The 20,100-nt window shown below is 31.7% G+C and overlaps 1 protein-coding gene across 1 annotated transcript; it reads right to left on the reverse strand.

The window, feature by feature from the left end:
• Positions 1-526: 526 nt before the first annotated feature.
• On the reverse strand, positions 527-19,868 carry Nmdmc (NAD-dependent methylenetetrahydrofolate dehydrogenase). Its single transcript, XM_080169128.1, has 12 exons — positions 19,676-19,868; positions 18,375-18,448; positions 17,935-18,000; positions 17,344-17,433; positions 16,859-16,903; positions 16,342-16,389; positions 15,916-16,030; positions 15,502-15,571; positions 14,983-15,087; positions 2,618-2,672; positions 1,122-1,346; positions 527-928 (listed from the first exon to the last, which is right to left on the reverse strand). The coding sequence occupies exons 1-11, from the start codon at positions 19,857-19,859 to the stop codon at positions 1,227-1,229; spliced, it is 972 nt and encodes a 323-aa protein (XP_080025254.1). The 5' UTR covers positions 19,860-19,868; the 3' UTR covers positions 527-928; positions 1,122-1,226.
• Between the last annotated feature and the right edge of the window lie 232 nt (positions 19,869-20,100).

The raw sequence follows: 20,100 nt of genomic DNA on the forward strand, positions 1-20,100 counted from the left end.
ACTTTAATAACAAAAAAGTTATAAAGAAAATAAAATTAAGACATAATGATTTTTTTGTCTAAAAAGCTTAATTAACCCCCTATTAAATTATTGAGATGTCAGAAAAGTAGGCGGAGCAACTGTCATAATTAATCCTTTTCTCAAATAAGGGTTAATAAATAACCTAAAATTTGCAAATAATCAATTCATTCAGTAGTATTTTTTGCCATTAAAAATTTATATTTTTTGGTGGAATAAAAAAGAAATAATTAGTTAACTTGTTTTTCTTTGTGTATCATTATTCAGTTGCCAGAAAAACATAATATAACCATCCAAAAAATAAGAGAAACAAAAAAAAATTCTTTTTCTCAGTCACTTTTTCAAAACTTTAGCTCTAAAAATCTCCGGTGTTAATGGAGGTAAAAAAATATTTTTATATCTACTTATGTGGAATACTATGGAGAACAAGGACATATGCATTTTTTTATAATTCATTGAGAAATAAGGGCTGCAGATGCTTAAAAATACTTTTTCGAGGGTCATGCTGTACATGTTTTAAAACTGTCCAGAAAAGACAATTTCTTAAAATGTAAATGTAACTTTCATGCTACAAATCTTCTTACATTTTAAGACATTATCTTATGGTAAAAATTGGGATACAATCATAGGTTGACGGAAATATTCTTCCATTACCCAAAAAAGTAAAACAAATAAAAATAACAATGGCTATTTGGGCATAATGAATTTTGGTTGAGTTGACTAGCTTTGTAAATATAAATATTAAAGGGGTTACTCTTCATTTTGTGTTTTAGGTTAATTTCATAATGGTAAATCTGCCGACCCCTTTAAACAATAATATGAAGAAATTCTTTAAAATTAATTAAACTAATATTAATTTAAAATACAAAATCTTCTTTGGTTTCGTTTTCATTTTTAAATTGTTGGCTTACTAAAAATAAATAATCCTTATGACCTATTAATAAAATAATGAACTTCCATTTTTCGAGAAAATTTGTAGGATGAGGGCATTTTTTACTAAGTTAAGTCATGAAACAATTTTTGCCACATTTGCAATTTTGCTGAACCTAATGAAAAATGCCCTCCTTTCTTTTTTTTAGAAAATAAATAGGTCATAAGTGTACCCTGATTTATTGTTATTTTTGTTTTAAATCACAGCAGACTGTACATTTTTTTTCTTTGGAAGATTTTTTCAATTTATTTTCGTAGATTTTGTGAGCCAAGGGGACCTACTCAGCCTGGTTCATAATACCAGCTTGAAGCTTAGCGGCCAGCAAGGTGTTGTACATGAGAAAGGCCACTGTACAGGGACCTACCCCTCCGGGGACAGGGGTCAACCTACAGTCAACCTAAAATAGTACAAATCTAAACATATAAAAACCATTGTTGAACATAATTCAGTTTTAAAGTATATCTTTTTGGAAGCATTTTTTGCTCATACAAACAAAAAATACTTTGTACGCCTTTTGAAATTAAAGGGGGGGGGGGGGGGGGGCGAAAGTGACACTTTTTGAAACCAAAACTAAAAGTCAACAAAGGAACTCAACTAAAAAAAGAGTTACAGGTCTGAGATTTTGCATGGCAGTTGCTTTATAGGGGTACAATATGGAACTGTGAAGAAACGGCGGCGCAACCGCCGAAAACCGTCGTTTCCCGCCGACATTTTTTTTGCCTTTTCTCGGCGGTTTTCGGCGGTTGCGCCGCCGTTTCTTCACAGTTCCATATTGTACCCCTATAAAGCAACTGCCATGCAAAATCTCAGACCTGTAACTCTTTTTTTAGTTGAGTTCCTTTGACTTTTAGTTTTGGTTTCAAAAAGTGTCACTTTCGCCCCCCCCCCCCTCTTTTGATTGTTTTTATTTTTAGTAAAGACACACATTTATATATGATTATAAGTACGTCTCTAAGTCATAAATAAGTTAGTAGACATATTAAAATTAAACATAATGCATTGTTTGAGAGTAATACATTTCAAAGAATAATTTATTGTTTTTATTTATCCTTATTTGCCTCCTTCTCTCTCTTCTTTACAATTTAAAGGATAAAGAAAAAGAAAAATACGGGAAAATTATTTCTGCTAAAATTAGAAATTTTAACATAACAAGGATTGAAAGATGCTTTAAAGAAAAAGGTTTACACTGCCCAATAAATATTTAAGTTAATTTCTTTAAACATCACCATAATTTTTGAGTCCATTTTCTTATCTACTTTTCTCTAAAAACAATTCGCATTAAATGCCTCTCTTTAACATTCACCCTTCAATAGGCCCGTACATATTTTGATAGCGTAGCTAATCTACATCATAAACTGTACGTAAGTCACTTTTTTCTACACACACAATTAACACAACTGGTTATGTGTCTTGACTTATTTACAAAGCCGCAAATCCGATTTTTTGTCGCATGCAAAACTACTCACATACACACAGAGAAATTTAAGTTTGTAAGTGTATAATTTTTTCATATTATTCTTCTATTATTACACCTTACTTTGTTTTGAATCCAATTTACGATTTGGTTTAATACTGAGAAATCTATCTGTACTTAAAAGAAGCTACACTACTTATAGATATATTTGTTCTTGTCCTCTTTATATTAGAATTTGTGCGTCAATATTTTACCTGGCTGACGTTTTTATTAAAATCCCCTCTGACAATATCCTTGCCGGTCTCGGATCTGAAACAGAGGTGCACCCAAGTTAAAATAAGTCGTCGGCAACTGGTTGGTTATAGAAAGAGGTATTATTCCTTAAAAAAGCCTGTTGAGCAGACCCCACCCTCCCCCTAAAATCTTTAAAATAAACTGAAATGAGGGGGTGAGGATAGCCGACATTAAACTAATAATATATTAGATACTAATGGCTTTGCCCCAAGCATATGATTTTTTTATGATTTCTCTTGAGAGGGTGGTGGTACCCTCTCCCAAAATAGTTATAAACCTTCCAGGGACCTATACGAAGCTACCCTGTTAATGAGAACTCGATCGGTTCGGCGGTTAGCGAGATCCTTCGGTACAAATATACAAACACACAAACAGACATACACTTTATTGTTAGGATTTTCCACAATAGACTAGTCTCAAAAAGAGAAATCGACAGGAATAAAATATGTGTGTGTATTGTTTAAGTGGTTGTATGTTTTATTTTCTTTATATAATAATTCGTACTTTCATAACAAAGCTAAAAAGGGAATTTATATTTCATGAATTTTATTTGATACAAGTTATAGTAGGTATTATTAAGATCATTTTGACATAACCTAGTGAAGTTAAATAGTAAGCTATTTCCTGCATATTTTCTTTTATTTCAATTTCAAATAAACTACCTAGTTAATAAGGATGAAATATTCACCAATCCTCTAAAATTGTTTAATATAATGGAAGAATAAGACATAAACAAGGATGACAACATCCCTAAGTAGCGAAGCACAAAAAATCGTAGATGGGAATACGTACAGGTAGATTTAAAAGGTTTTTACTAAATTCAAGAATAGATTTATTGGATAAAAAAAATATGAAACCTTGTTTTATTTTGTATGATGACGATGGTCAAAGTAAATTATATTAAAGATGCTCATAACAATGGGAAAAATTATTTTGATACTGATATCCCATAAAAGTTTGAAAATTGGATCAAAATAAACAAAGATCTTGGGAAATATGTAAAACATATAAAAATAGCCAAAAACCTGATAAAAGGCAGTCTGGCCGCCATGGTTGTTTTCTTAAAACGACAAAAAATTTAATTTTTAAATCCTTAAAATCTTTAAAAATTTGGAAAATCGGACCATATACACTGAAGATATGGAAAAAAGTGTTAAATATATTTATAAATAGCCTAAAACCTGCCAAAAAGGCAGTCTGGCCGTCATGGTTATTTCCTTTAAAGACGGGAAATTTAATTTTGATATCTACAACTGAAAAAATTTTTAAAATCGGACTATAAACACTGAAGATATGGAGAAAAATGTTAAAAATATAAAAAAAAACAGCATAAAACCTGCTGAAAAGGCAGTCTGGCCGTTATGGTTGTCTTCTTTAAAAGACGGGAAATTTAATTTTGATATCTATTACTGAAATAATTTTGAAAATCGGACCATACACTGAAGATATGGAGAAAAATGTGAAAAATATAAAAATAGCCTAAAACCTGCTAAAAAGGCAGCCTGGCCTTCGTGACTGTTTCCTTAAACGACAGGAAATTTAAAAAATCGGTCCGACCGCAAATGATGTTTTATAGTCAATTGTGCTCCTTAATAATGGGAATGTTGTCAAAAAATTTCAGCATTCTATCTTTTATAGGAGCTGAGTAAATCCCATTTCCCCCATAGCGTTACGGACTGACGGACTGACTGACTGACTGACTGACGGCTTCGCTACTAAAAAGAGTTTCCTTTGCCTTACAGTGACTAAATTGCTATTCTATGTATGGCTGTAGACACCAAAGAGAGAAGAAATATAGGTCCTACCTACCATTCAGCAAATTCTATTTCAGATTTTTAGCATTATACATTTCATTTTAGAAAAAGAAAACAGATTGATATCTAAATATACCTAAAAACTTTAGCTACATCTCTCTTTGTTGTTTTCAAAACTTTTGCATGGTATGGTCCTAATTGAAGAAAGATTTTGTATGTTTATGTCCATAATCTATCTATAATACAAATTATCTTGATGTCTGTCCGTCCATCCGTCTGAAGCTTAAGATCTTTGTAACCACTTAACTGATTGGATTCTCCTCTTCAGGGAATATATCTACTGGTCCTATGGCGGTTTTAAGATATTTTCTTGGGGTGTGGGACAAAAAATCCCCCTCGACCTTTTTTTTATGCAGTTTATTTAAAATGTGGTGGTTGCAGCACCAGAGGTACTTAATCTTTTTTTAGTAGCGAAGCTACTCTATAATTCACTTTGTCTGTCCGTCAGTCAGTCAGTCAGTCAGTCAGTAACGCTATGGGAGAAACGTGATTTTCTCAGCTCCTATTAGAGATAGACAGCTGAAATTTTTAGTGAAGATTACTATGACATGTGCGCATCTAATCTATTCATTGTTTTGTCCATTTGTCTATTAATTGGGGTGCTATATCGATTCTTAGATTTTTACTTTTTTGCAATTTTCTTAATTCCTGTTCAAGATGAATGGCTGGAATTTTCAGGGATTAAATAAATTCAAATTCTACATATTTCCATCAAGTTTTATTAAGATGCCTTTATTGGTTGGGGTGCTAGATCGATTCCTAGATTTTTAGGTTTTCTTGATTTTTTCGATCCCTATACAATATAGACAGCTGAAAATTTCAGGGATTGAATAAGTTTAAACTCTACATATTTCCATTAAGTTTTATTACGATACCCTTATTAGTTGGGGTGCTAGATCGATTCCTAGTTTTTAAAGTTTTTGTGATTTTCTTAACTCCTGTTCAAGATAAACGGGTGGAATTTTAAAAGGTTTCGTGATTTTTATTATTGAAGTTTTTTATAACATACTCTATAGATCATTTTCCCCAGATGTCTATTCATAATTTTTGAGCTTCGCTACTTATGGATGTTGTCATCCTTGTTTAATTACCTATTGATATGAACTATTGAAAATCTTTAGCAAGCATGCTTTCTTTCTATTTGAATTGTTAATGTCTCCCCTATTGCAAATTGAATTTTGATAAACGCTGCTTGGAGTATTTTCATGTTGTATCATACAACCTACTTGAGTATATTATATAAAGCTTTTAGTACAATTACATTTTTATACCGACAGACAGACCTTAATTATCAGTAGAATTCCTTTGCTCTAGTAATATTAACAGTTTTGTATAAGTCTTCAATCTAGACCCTCTTCTTTTTATATCCAAGATGAAAAGATATTTGCAACTTTTAGATCAAACAGCCGCAAGTAAGGGCATTACTTAGTAATTTGGTAAACTATAACTTACCTCTTTTTATCTAAACTCTAATAATAGAAAGAAGATGCTATTAAAAGTTTTGTATTTATTATAAGAAACAACACTTGATATAACTTTTTTATTTAAGATTCTTTTCTGATTTGAAGACAGAAGGCAATTCAGTTCAGAAATCCTATATCTAATGCAAAATAGGTATTATATTTTATTTACTTTTGTATAAGATATAATCTATAATACAAAGTAGAACGATGTCTGTCTGTCCGTCTGTCCGTCTGACCGTCTGTCCGTCCGTCTGTCTGTCTGTCCCTTAAGATCTCGGTAACCACTGAACCGATCGGATTCTACTCTTCAGGGTATCTACCTATTGGTCCTGTGGTGGTTTTAAGTTATTTTCTCGGGGGGTGGGACACCCCCAACCCCCCCAAAAACCAAAAAATCCCCCCCCATTTTTTTTCTTTTTTTTTTTTTTTTTGAAGGAGTTTCCATGGTCCTTTATGGTCTCTCGCAATAATTTTTTTTTATCACCTCTTGGGCAAAGCCCCTAGAGGCTAGGGGCGAAGCCGCTAGTATATCAAAAAGAAATATAGTCTGTATGATCATAATAAACATTCCCTGGCTATCAACAAAGCCAAATCGGTCCAGCAAATAGAGTTGTATTATTCAGCCGGTCAGACAGGCGAAAAGCGTTTTAATTTAACAAACTCTAATCACTTCAGAATAAAATATAGAAACCATGGCTCTATATATTTTACTAGCAGCTGCGCCCATAGCATCAAGGGGCTCTATATTCGAAAGGCAGAAAAATAGCTTAAAACCATACCCAGACTTATCTTTAAAAAATTTAATAGCCTAAAACCATCTCAAGCCTATAAGAGGCTTCAATGTACACACCCTGCCTTAACAAAATAAAGGATAAACAAAAATTACCATGAAAACGGACAATGCAGCGTTCAAATAGGACCTAGAGACAAGTAGAATCCATTGAGAATGAAATCCTAGCTGTTCCTTCTTGCCAGATTTTTCAATTTTAAGATTTAAGGTGAAAATAACAAAATTCGCTAAATATAAAGGCAAATCTACTTTGAATACAGCAAGATAAGATATTTTTTTGTTGTAAATCATGCTTGTGAGGACTCTTTTTAAATCAAATAAAATCTTAGTCATGTAAAATCAATGAAGCAGTTGTGATTTGACTTGAATCTGGTTAACTTGTCTTAGTGTTTTACTTGTTTTTTTAACCATCTCAAACATTAGGGCATAGAATTCTAAACACAATGTGTATACACTTAAAATAGAGATATCTATAGACACCCTCTGTAAATCAGCCAATAGGATGACACTGGAAGAATAATCTGACTTTGTTATTGGTAAAGAAATGTATAGATTTTAGCTTTAAAGGGCAAATTGTTTTCATTTTGTTCTCATAATGAGTCACCTATAAATAGGTGCATTCCTTAGGATAAAGCTTTGCTTGGGTAAATCATATCCTGTAAAAATGTATTCCGGCATATAATGTAAAATATATACAAACAATATCCTTATACTAAAGTAACATGATGTTTGTCTGTGTGTTTGTAACAAAGGATCTCGCTTACTGCTGAACCGATCCGGTTCTCCTTAACAGGGTAGCTTCTCATAAGTCCCGGGAAGGTTTATATTTATTTAGGGAGAGGGTACCACCATCCTTCCATGAGAAATCATGAAAAATCAAATTTTTTTGAAAGTATTTGAGAGACTTGAATGAAACATTGGTAGGTATCATAGAGACTTAAAGAGAGACTTGAACGCAACATTGGTAGGTAACATAGAGACTGGAACAAAAAAAAACATTTAAAGTGCCACTAGAGGCCTCTAGGGGTGTAGCAGCTAGTATAATAATAATCCAACTATGAATATTGTATTATTGTTGTATTTCTTAGGAAAGAGTTAGCATTCTGTAAATCAGATTATGGGTCCAGTTTGACCATCTAGATATACTACACTGTTTGTTACAAACCCCTTGTCCAAGTCGTTGCATATAGGGTAGCCTAAGATTTGGCACTATGTTTAGAAAGCTTGAGATCTTCAGTGAACTTGATGTAACAGACCAAAAAATCTTGACTTATATTCATAAACCAGAAGATCAAAGTTAATCTTCTAAATCTCTGATTGGTACCAAACAGTTAGAACAGGAAAATGAATTTTTTGATGTCTTAAGAACTAAAGTAAGAAGAATCCCTCTCCTCCATCTATAGTTATGATCAAATTCCCACTCAGCACCGACTTTAGGTACCACCAAGGCAGCAAGAGACCATGAAAGAAGAAACAATAACTTGAAGGAAACCTTACAGAAACAGAGTAATAGACATACTTTAATAGGGAGCAAAGATACATTTGTTACAATCATAATCAGTCTTCCATTATGTTAAACAAATTTAATTTAGAAAAGCTTCTAAAGAAAACAGATTGATTTTAAATTATTACTTAGCAGATTTATATTATAGAAATACTTGAAAACACAACATTAAATACATAAAAACTGGATAATCATACAGTCAAGGAACCAAATAACCTGTATAATAATATCTTAGACCAATAGATATAGTATATCTAGATGGTCAAACTGGACCCAAAATCATTCAAACTTAAAAAAATTCTAGCATACAAACACTTATGTTCTTTTATTTGTTATATACAATCCATTGAAATAATGCAGATTGAACAAAAGCAGGTTTTTTTTCTAGGGAAGGATTGTTAACCTCACCCAAACTTCTGGACTGGGGGAAGTTTCAGCCCTTAATTAGTTCAAAATATTTACACAAAATGATTTATGGAAAGCTAACTTTATCCTAATAAATTCAACTATACATAGGTGACTTACTATATGTTTTATCATATGTTTCTTATTATATGAGAGAATAGATTTTTACAAGATATGATTTACTCACGCAAATCTTTAACCTAAGAAATGCATCTATTTATAGGTGACTCATTATGCAAACAAAATGAAACATTTTGCACTTTTGAGCCAAAATCTGTACATATCTCTAGCAATAACATAGCCAGATTGTTATTCCAGTGTCATCCTATTGGCTGATTTACAGAGGGTGTCCCTAGACATCTCTATTCTAAGTGTATACACATTGTGTAAAGAGTTCTAGTCCCTGATGATTGTTATGATTAAGAAAACAAGTAAAAAACAAAGACAAGTTAACCAGATTCAAGTCAAATCACAACTGCTTCATTGATTTTACTTAACTAAGACTATATTTGATTTAAAAAGTGTATCAGAAGCATGATTAACAAATAAAATGGATCTAATCTTCCTGTATTAAAAGTAGATTTGCCTTGTATATTTGGCGAATTTTGTAATTTTCACCTTAAATCTTAAAATTGAAATATCTGGCAAGAAGGAACAGCTAAGATTTCATTCTCAATGGATTCTACTTGTCTCTAGGTCCTATTTGAACGCTGCATTGTCCGTTTCCATGGTAATTTTTGTTTATCCTTTATTTGGTTAAGGCAGGGTGTGTGTAAAGAAGAAACATATCGGTTCAGAGGTTAGCGAGATCCTTCGCTACAGACAAAAAAAGCTTATTACTTTATATTATAGGATAAAAGCAAATATTTAGACTGCCCCTCTTATGTAACAATGGCAGAAAGAGTCTCTTGTAATCCATTAAAGAAAATTGCCACTATTGTACAGCCCCACTATAAACCTCAGATTATAGAGTAGCTGCTATTATTAATAATGTTGAATTTGCATTTGATGAATTCCAATATTTCACTTTCCCTACATTATAATAATTGTAAATTCAATATTGAAATACATAGTGGTGTGTGTATGTGTAATAAGCAGTGTTCTGGAGCCGGAGCCGGAGCCGGGAGCCGGGAGCAGCAACATTTTTGGTGGAGCCGGAGCCGTATTTTTCGTTAAAAACGGCTCCGGCTCCGGACTAGCTAAAAATGATTTTTTAAAGTAATATTATAATTTGGCAACGGTCTATTTCCATATAATAAACTGAAAAACTATTGTTACTTAACAAATAGACACACATCCTTCTACTTTTATATAGCTTTAATCAAATAAAAGCAAAATATTTTATATTATTTAATTTATTTCATCAAATTCAATAATGAAAAAAAATTGATATATTAATTTTAAGGTAGGAGCCGGAGCCGGAGCTGGAGCTGGAGCCGGAGCCGGAGCCGGGAGCCGTATTTCCAAATACGGCTCCGCGGAGCCGGAGCCGGAGCCGCATCAAAATTATACGGCTCCGGCACACTGGTAATAAGGGTTTTTAAATTATAAGAATAAAACATAAAATCCAAAACAAGAGGCCCACACAACTATGTTTCAATTTTTTTTAATTTGACCTTTATATTCAAACTCCTATTTTAGTAAAATTATTATTTACACTTAGTTTTATTGAAGAACAAAACATTTTATCCAATCATATTATATCCATTAAGTGCTGCATAAATCATGATAAATCAAATATATCAAAGAGAGGTTTTACTTGGTATCAAATTCAATAAAATGCACAGAGAGAGAGAGAGGAGGAGATTCTTTAATGTATGCAATTCAGAAATAAAAGTAGAAAGAAAACAAATATTCAGAAAATTTTTAAGACACTAGCGGCTACGCCCCTAGAAGCTTCTAGGGCCACTTAAGGAAGGAGGAGAAAAAGAAAAATTCTTGATAGGGTGAAGATTCCAACCTTCCCTGAAAATAGTTATAACCTTCCCTGGACTTTTAAGAAGGTTCATAGTAAAGGGGAACTATATCAGTTCAGCGGTTAGCGAGATCCTTCGCTTTATATAATAGGATATGATATAAAATGGTATAATCATTAAGAATTATATTAAAATTTTCAATGAGTATTTGGCTTATTAAAAAAGTTACATCAATACACCAGGGGAAGATAAAACTGAAGAGTTAAAATAAAATAATAGAGAAGGCAAATAAGACACTTTCGCGTTACAGTTATACGGACTAATAAATATTGGGTTTATTAAAAATATCTGCATAAAAACTAAACTATTTTTTTTCGAATTGACCAATACCTAAAATTGTAGCTGCAATCTCTCTAGGACCAAGTAATGCAACCAATAAAATCAAATTTCCAGTTGGAATAATCATTTTGTCAAACTATTGATCATTTTCATTTGGTACAAAGTCATTCCATTTAGTGAAGGGCAACTTATTAACTAACTTAATTGTAAATAAGAACAATTATTTAAAATTGAAAAAGAATTCTCAAAAAAAAAAAAATATTATATGCCAATAATAAAATTGACCAATTCAACCATAATTTCAAATACAATTCTAGTTATAAATACCTGAATTGTCCAAAGATTAGAAAATAAACCCAAATGATAAATTGTAGCAATTCAAAGACCAATAGGTATACAATAGGTACAAGAACAATATTTCACAAAATCAGACAGGACTAAATTTATAGTGTCAAATAAAATTTTCTGCTTTGAACAGAGAAAAACGATACATTTTATCCTTATACTAAAGTAACAGGATGTCTGTGTGTTTGTGTGTTTGTACCGAAGGATCTCCTTAACAGGGTAGCTTCTCATAGGTCCTGGGAAGGTTTATAACTATTTTCTTGGGGGGTGGGACACCCCCACCCCCCAAACAAATGAAAAATCCCCCCCCCCAAAAAAAAAATTTTAACTAAAATTAAAAATGAGGGGGAGCAAACCCCCCCAAAAAAAAAAATTTCAAACCCCCCCACAAAAAAAATTTTTTTTTTGCTTTTTCTTTTAAAATATAAAATAAGAAATTAAATTATTAAATTCGACTCTCTCCTCCTCAAGTGCCCCTAGAGGCCTCTAGGGGCGTAGTATAATATAAAATAAGAGATAAATCTATGAATGTTTTTGAGAAATTTCATTACTAATTAAAATTTACTGTCCTATTATCCCCCACCAACTTAAGAATAATAAATGATATTATAATTGATGGAATAGCTGCATTAAGGGGGGGGGGGGAAGTTCTGACACATTTGCGTAAACCTGGTGTATAGGCTTTATCTTTGGACTGAGAGGATAGGTTATTAGGGATAAAATCATTCTTATATGATGAACTTCCCCCAGATTTAAGATTTTTTGGATAGGCCTCCAGGTTCCGGAGCTCCAGGCCTACAGGTGGTCTCTCTACAGGTAAAAATGAAAAAAAAATTTTTTTTTTTTAAAGTTAGATGTCAGCTTATGAGACAAAATATGTATGTTTTTTCTTCAAATATGTGAATAACAATCAAAAAGAAGCATATTTTGTTTTATAAGTTAACCTGTAACTTTTCAAAAAAAAAATCTTATTTTTAATTTTTACCTGTACAGAGACCACCTGGAGGCCTGGAGCTCCGGAACCTGTAGGCCTATCCAAAAAATCTTAAATCTGGGGGAAATTCATCATATAAGAATGATTTTATCCCTAATAATCTATCCTCTCAGCCCAAAGATAAAGCCTATACACCAGGTTTACGCAAATGTGTCAGAACTTCCCCCCCCCTTGTAATGGAATAGGACTAATCAAGTTTATCCCTAAAGAAAGGGAAAACAAGTTGTTGCAATCCTGAAACACAATACAACAACAATACCTACACAAATACTGAGTTCAGTTCAATTAAAGGTAAACTCAGAGTTAATTTGAGTTTTAATATGATTAAAGTAAATATGTTAATTATATTTGTAAATAACACTATCAAAAGTTATTCCTGTAGTTTTTTTGCATCTGTTTAAAAGATATATTAATCAACAATAGTAAACAAGGTATTTGAAAAACATTCTTTATGATTTGTAAAATTGAAAGACATGTTCTCTGAAATTTTAACATTTTTATCACTTAATTAGATTTATTTTGATAGGTAGTGTCCTTTTAAGTTGAGTTGAGTTGTGTTGGCAAATATTGATATCTAATCTCCATATTGAATGAGATGCATCCATGAAATAGCATTAAGCCTCTTGTCTTCAGGAAACATCCACTTGAGTGGATCAAAATTGAATATTGCTCATTGCAATGAAAGTACCTTCTTAAATTAACAATTTAGCATAAATAAAAAATAAACAAAATAGGGACTATGGATAGATGGATTAAAGAGTTTGAAGAGCAATGCATGGATAAAAGATTAGAAAATTAATGGTTGGATGAACGAAAAAATTTACCTATGAATTTTAATTCTTATCTTGTTGTCTAATAATGTTAATAGATAATGTAAGTTGGATTAATGAACATGTATTATCTGAATCAAGTGGTTCCACAAAATTTGATCCGTCTCACTACCAAGACAATAAGATGTTCAATAAACTACTAGTTTTGTTATTTCTCCTCCAAACATACAAACACACACATAAATATACAATGATAACAACAACAAAAACACCATTTTGGGATAAGTTTAGGCAAAAAGTTATTTGCATTAGGATGCACAAATTGTTCATGGAATGAAGAAGGAAAAAGAGTTGGCTATTAATGATTATTTTAGAAGGTTGGGATATAAATTTCAGTTATCATAAGAAAATAGGACAGTGTCAATAATATGGAAATGAGAAGAAAAGTACCATTTTCCCCAAATAAGTTATACAAACTTATAAAAAGAAATGCTCAATTGTATTGATTCTGATTGATTAAGCATCTTGCTAGAAAAAAATCAATTTAATCTAGATTAAAATCTTTATAACATTACAAGGATAACAATTCTAATCATCTAAACCTTAAAAGAATCTATCACTTCCTGATATGTTACTTCAGCTGTGCTAGTAAGTCAAAAGCACTTCCTTGTTCACATTGCCCTTCACCCTTCAACAAAAATAAACCATAATCTTGTAGATTTTATTGCAATGTTGTACAATATACATTGTTTATATATCTAATCAAGTTTACCATAATCAGCAAAAATCATAGATCTGGCAGAAAACAATTGCAGATATTGCAAATATGGATTGCAAGTGTTTCAATTATACCACCAACATTTGAAGGTTTGAGATTAAATAAGAGAGACAACCTAATTTATTTAGTTTCTTAATTTTTATTTTTTTTATTAATGATTGTTTCTTACTTAAGTAGTAAGGCAATAACTTTCCAATGATTTTTAACATCCCTTATCTTATAATGAAATAACTTTATGTTGTTATTTGGATGTATCCATTACCCTTGGAAAAGTTTGTGATATTGCAACACTACAAAAGAGCAGAAGCCAATGACAAGGCAAATTATACAGGTAGGCAAATATACTTAAACATTAAATTAAACCTAATTTCCCAGGAGATGATGATCATCAAAGGGAATTTACATGTTATGTTAAGAAAAAATCATTCAAATTCTACAGATTCTATCCTGGAAAAATTTTAGATTCTGAAATGACTAAAGAAATTTAACATAACCTGAATAGGTATCCAAGTCTTATGACCAACTCCAACTGAATATTTAATCCATGACCTTGAGCCATACCAACACAACAAATGCAAAACCAATATAAAATAAAATCAATAGGAATCAATCCTTTGACCATTCATCCTCTACATTGTTTAGTAGAGCAACTACTTTTAATCAATAAACCTAATAATAACATGGGGTTATTTTTATCTAATTCTTAAGAAGATAAATAAAAATGTTTAACTATTAAATTTTTTATGATTTAGTGTGTTTGAACTATTCCTTTTTTTGAAATATTTAACTTTGTCATTATTTTAACAATCAAATGTTTATTGAGTAATTATCTTTTTTATTTATTTTGATAGCATTATTTGACAATATATTTTATTTTGTAGTTAATTATCAAGGTTAATAATTTTTAGTTTTTAAGTTATTAATATCCTACCTATTTATCTTTAATCTAATAATTTAGATTTTTTGTAATAACATCATAAGGTTAAATATTGGCTTTTCCCAATTATCTTCTTAATTCATTTTGAAATTAGGATCCTATTACATAAAATTAAAAGTTTCTTGTCTGAGCCTTTAGATTTCAATCAATAATGAACCGATTGTGTTCTTTTTATGGAAGCTTTACTTAGCTCTCGAAAATGGTTACGGCTATATTTTTTGTCCTTCCCTACCCCTTAAAAAATAGTTAAATCAAAAATAAAAATCTTACTTGACTCTGTTTAATCCAACATCTATGAGACAAGCTCCTGGTTTGACCATAGTTTTATCCACTAATCCTGGTACTCCTGCAGCTGATACTATTATATCTGCATTCCTAAATAGATAAGTTCATATTATACCTAACACAATATTACATTGTAAATTACACTTGTACCCAGAATTTAATAACCACAAGTTTATTCTTCGGCTCAAAAACTTTGGGTATATCTAATATGTCTATATATTTGGGTCTGTCTATCAAACCATACAAAATAGGAGAATAATTCTTTTGGAAAATGAAATATAAAACTGACTTATGGAATTTCTTTACAGGAATCAGCTATTTAATGAGCAGAGCATGTGATATATATTTCTTACAAATTCTACCATTTTGTTCATCTTTTAACAAATTAATTTAGATTTCAATGCTTCGCTTCTTAAGAATGTTGTCACTCTTGTTTAATTTAAAAGTTCAAAAATAAAAAAGGAAAGTAGTGGTGTGGCTGCAAAATAACATAATAATACCTACCTACAAACAGAAGCAAGTGTTTCATTTGGTGTTGCTCTGTGACAACTAACAGTGGTCATATCAAAGCCTCCTAAAATATATTAGATATTCGCTTTAAATTACGATTTCTTTATTTCTAAGTTTTAACTCTATGGCAAGTTAGTCTATAATTAGCGTAGTAGTTAGCGAGATCTTACGGTACACACAGTCAGGGGCAGAGACAGACAGACAAGAATTTTTTACTTTCATCAAATGACAAGGGGCTATGCAATAAATTGGGAGGGGGGTTGATGCAAAAAACGACTAAACCCATCATAGGATAAATTTGAAGCTCCTCTACAAAGAGCTCTCAGTTTTGTGAAATCAATCATCTTTACAGACAGACAAAAAAAAACTTATTTTACAACCTGATAAATAGGAAAGCATAATGAATACCTTTTTGTTTATCAGCCCCTAGTATAATGGCAATTGGCAGACCAACATTGTGAGATCTTCCAATAACAACGGCGGTTTTTCCATACGTTTCTATTCCTTCTGATTCTATGATTTTCTAAAAAAAAAATATAAGAGTAACAAGATGTTTGTTTGTCTGTGTATCTGTAGCTTAAGATCTCGCTAACTTAACAATGAAGCTTCTTACTGGCCATGAGAAGGTTCATAATTATTTTGGGGGAGTGAAACAACACCCTGCCAAGAGACATCGCCCCTAGAATTTAGAAATGACAACCCCTAAAATGATTTTCTTACTTCTTTCTTTTTAAAACTAAAATTATAAGTGGTGGGTCGAATAATCCCCCTCCCAACTTCACTCATATTCCCCTTGTGGCGTACCCGCTAGTATAATACAAAGAGTTAACTTACTTTAACAGCCAATGCAGTACAAGGAATCATATTACTGTCGCTCATTTTCTAAAGTGCTTTATAGCTATTACTTTCAATACAATAATATTTCTATAGTACCTATGTAATCTTATTATAACTATATAGCCTAAAAAATTATCGAATTACTTCAAGTATTTCAATAGGTAGGTAAAGACAAAATGTATTGTTTTTATTGCATTTTTACATTATTGAAGAATTTTTTTAGTTCTTTTAAAAAAGCTTGACAAACAAAGGGGGGGGGGGGGAGGTTGTGCTAAAAATCCGTAAACGTATGAGTTTTAAGGCTTAAAAATAGTAGAACGATAATATTCACTAAATATGTGCATTCCTTATTAAATAGAACTAGACAACAATTTTTTAAAAATTTTATCGTTATACTACCTACTGTTTTTAAGACTTAAAACTCATACCTTTACGGAATTTTAGCACAACCTCCCTCCCCCTTTGTCTTATTAAATAGGTATCCAATTTTTTAATGTAAGTAAAGCTGTAAAACCTGCATCAATTTACCCAGATTTGTTTGTGTAAATCCATCAACGTCCTAAAACATAATATTAGTAAAAACAAGGATGACAGCAAAAATAGAAGCGAAGATCAAGTTTCAACCAAGCTTTAAAATCAAAGTTGTAACATCCCTAAATTAAGAATTAGAGATATCCTTCGCGGACGTACAGACGGACAGAAACAATAATATGTAGAGTATCCTTCCTACTACAAACACAGAATGAATTTGTACATAAGTTTGGACTAACATGGATAATTACATTGATAAAGTGAAGGGCAGCGAACATTAACACTTGTAGAACGTCAGTTATCCCTGTTAATGATTATAGGTTGCTATGCTTTCTAAATGTTACAGCAAACATCAAGTTTAAAATCGATTCTAAATAGCCTATATAAACGATAAGATCTATCCGTTGCCGACGTACGAACCTAACCTAATTAAAGAAAAGCTTAGCTATTAAAAATGAATTTAATTACCTTACTTGGATGAACAGCATTACAAATGGTTGTTTCACACAAATGGTTTGGCAAGGGTAGCTGCACAATTATTCCATGAATACTTGGGTCCTAAAATCATAAATAACATGAAAAAGTGGGATGTAAGTGACGACTATTTTATTATTATGGGGAAGGGAAGTGGTGATTTATCAGGAACCTTTGGGCCAAAGTAATGCATTTCTCAAACTTCGGTTCAGGGGCATAAACTAACTTATTCTATTGTCATTCAAAATAAAAACATTGAAACGCAATTTTTTTCACTTTGTCAATCTTTTAGACTGTTTCAGTTGTGAATATGATATGTAAGTTAGTTTTTATCAGGGGCTACTATTCAGTCAAAATTCCATTTGAAATTGCCGAAAATTAAATATTTTGTTGGAGTAAAGTTGAAGTAAAACTTGTTTTTTTTGGGGTAACTGAAAGGGAAGTGGGTAAGAAGGGGGAGAAAATAAAAAGGGGTTGAGGGGAAACTTTCACACAGAATTGTTTGTCTGAATCACATTCCCTTTTCCCTGATTTTTATAATAAGACTTATCCTTTTCAATGGAAAAACTTTTAGTGAATTTTTACCTTATTCGTGTGATTTATTACATCTATTAATGATTTTTGTGAAATTGTATCCTCGAAATGAATAACCTAAAAAGAAGGAATTTAGAAATAATTTACCGTGTATGTAGAAAGATTGTAGGTAATAAGTATTATCAAATATTATTTTACGTCATAAAAACAGGTAAAAAAGTTAAACTTTATATCTAAGAAAGGCTAAAGTTCAATATGTTCTGTCTGTAGGTCTGTCGTAGATAATATAAACCATCAAGTCAAAGATCCTTCGGTACAAAAAGTTAGAATTCCTGTTACTTTTAGATGAGTGACACTTTTTGAAACAAAAACTAAAAGACAAAGGAACTTCTTTGACTTTTAGTTTTGGTTTTAAAAAGTGTCACTTCCGCCTCCCCCCTTTAACCCCCCCTCCCTCCCCTCTTAGATTAAATCAAATTCAAGGCATATACCTTTGATTTAAGACCGCAATAACTTGCAGCTTCTTGTTTTCTTTGTAAATATATTGAAGATGCGGGATTGTTACCTTAAGAAATATAACGAATATAATACAACGTTGCTGGATTCCGCTTATAAAGGATAGCCCATTTATTCAGGCATTTAGAATTGTGCAATCAATTTAAAACTTGGCATAATGATTTCGGCACAAGTTAGGTTCAATTCACTTCATTTTTTAAAATAGGGATTCCCAGTACAATTAGGCACAATGTATTAGCTAAGGATTTTTATCAAGTACAAGGGTGTATAGTTATATTCTGCACAAGATTAATTTTTTCCACTGCTGCAATTCCTCTTCTGGTTTTTTCCAGCATGGAAAGGGAAAAAATGGAAAAATATTTGCAGAACTTTTAATTTTTTTCATATTTTCCCCCTTCTCGCATATTCTTTTAGTTTTTTACACCAAGGAGGGAAGAAAAAAGAAAAAAATGTTTTCAGTTCTCCTAATTTTTACATTTTCTTCTCCTCAACCACATATTTTTTATTTTTTATCCCTATTTTAAAGTTAGTATGTTTTTCAACCTATTTTTTAAAAAATACACTATTTTAAGACATGAAGATATATTTCGATTTTAGCAATCAATTTCAATTCATTTTGTCTATTGTTGTTGTTGTTGTAGCCATGATTCTCTGAAGTTAGGACTCAGATGCACACGGAGACTGGAAGTGAGAATCCTTTGGCCAATCTTAGATTGGTAAGCTTCGCGCACAGCTGATTGTATTCTATGTTACATTACAAGCTGACCCGCAATTCTCGTGGAAGCTACTCAATTATTACATCATCCTGGCCTAGAGTTTTGGCAGGTGTTCCATATTAAGCCATCCTAATTAATGGCACTCTCATACGAGGAGCATGGATGAGGGAAAGCATGGTTAGAGCTGCTTAATTTATAGAATCCTAACTTCCTATAAATCTCCCCCCTTACAACCCTAGGGCATCTTAGGGAAGGTTGCGTGATCATAATCTGACAAATTGCGACAACATTTGTCAATCAAGTGCAAAGTCTATATGGGGACTTAAACTCGGTTTCTCCCAACCACAGCGTAGTGCGCTAACCACTACACTATGGGACACCCTTTTTTGTCTATTGTAGAAGTGAATCAAGCAATATCAGCTTGGTCGTTTTTTATACCCTCTTTAGCAGGGTCAATTTTGCAGAATATACACCCCTGAATAAAGTATTAAAAGTATGTTCGTTCGTCCGGCCGTCTGTTATGGATGTTGTCATCCTTGTTTTAAAATAATCAAACTTACCAATGGCTATTGCAACAAACTGAGGCTCAAATTCTGGTTTTGTTTGTCTAATATTGATCAGTTCATTTCTAACTTCCGATTTTATCTTATTTGCTAATTCTGTTCCCTTTATTAATGTTGCAATATTTCTTGAAAACATTCGCGGTATATGATAACCATTCCCTATAGTGATAGAAAATAACATTTTTTTTGGAAATCTGAAAAGACGAATACAATAAAGAGTTTTCCATTTACATAATTTTCGTTTTATTCAAGCATTTAAAGCAGTGATTTGTTGTTTGTTATTTTCAAAATAGTGGATTGTTAAAAAATTAAAAAGTATTGTCAAAAAATATGAAATATAAGTGTAGAATTATTGTCATTCTGAAATTTTTAAGGATCAGGTTCACAACATTATATTTAATGTTAAATAATTTTCCTATTTT

This window comes from Acartia tonsa, chromosome 8, assembly GCF_053477335.1.
Source record: "Acartia tonsa isolate MP-2025a chromosome 8, ASM5347733v1, whole genome shotgun sequence".
NCBI classification, from domain to species: domain Eukaryota; kingdom Metazoa; phylum Arthropoda; class Copepoda; order Calanoida; family Acartiidae; genus Acartia; species Acartia tonsa.

Coding starts and splice junctions, on each gene's coding strand:
- Nmdmc (XM_080169128.1), bottom strand. CDS start 19,859: ATGTTATTTTCTATCACTATAGGGAATGGTTATCATATACCGCGAATG. Junction 16,904..17,343: donor ATGCTGTTCATCCAAGTAAG/GTAATTAAATTC, acceptor ATTATGTTTTAG/GACGTTGATGGATTTACACA. Junction 15,572..15,915: donor AGGGGCTGATAAACAAAAAG/GTATTCATTATG, acceptor AATATATTTTAG/GAGGCTTTGATATGACCACT.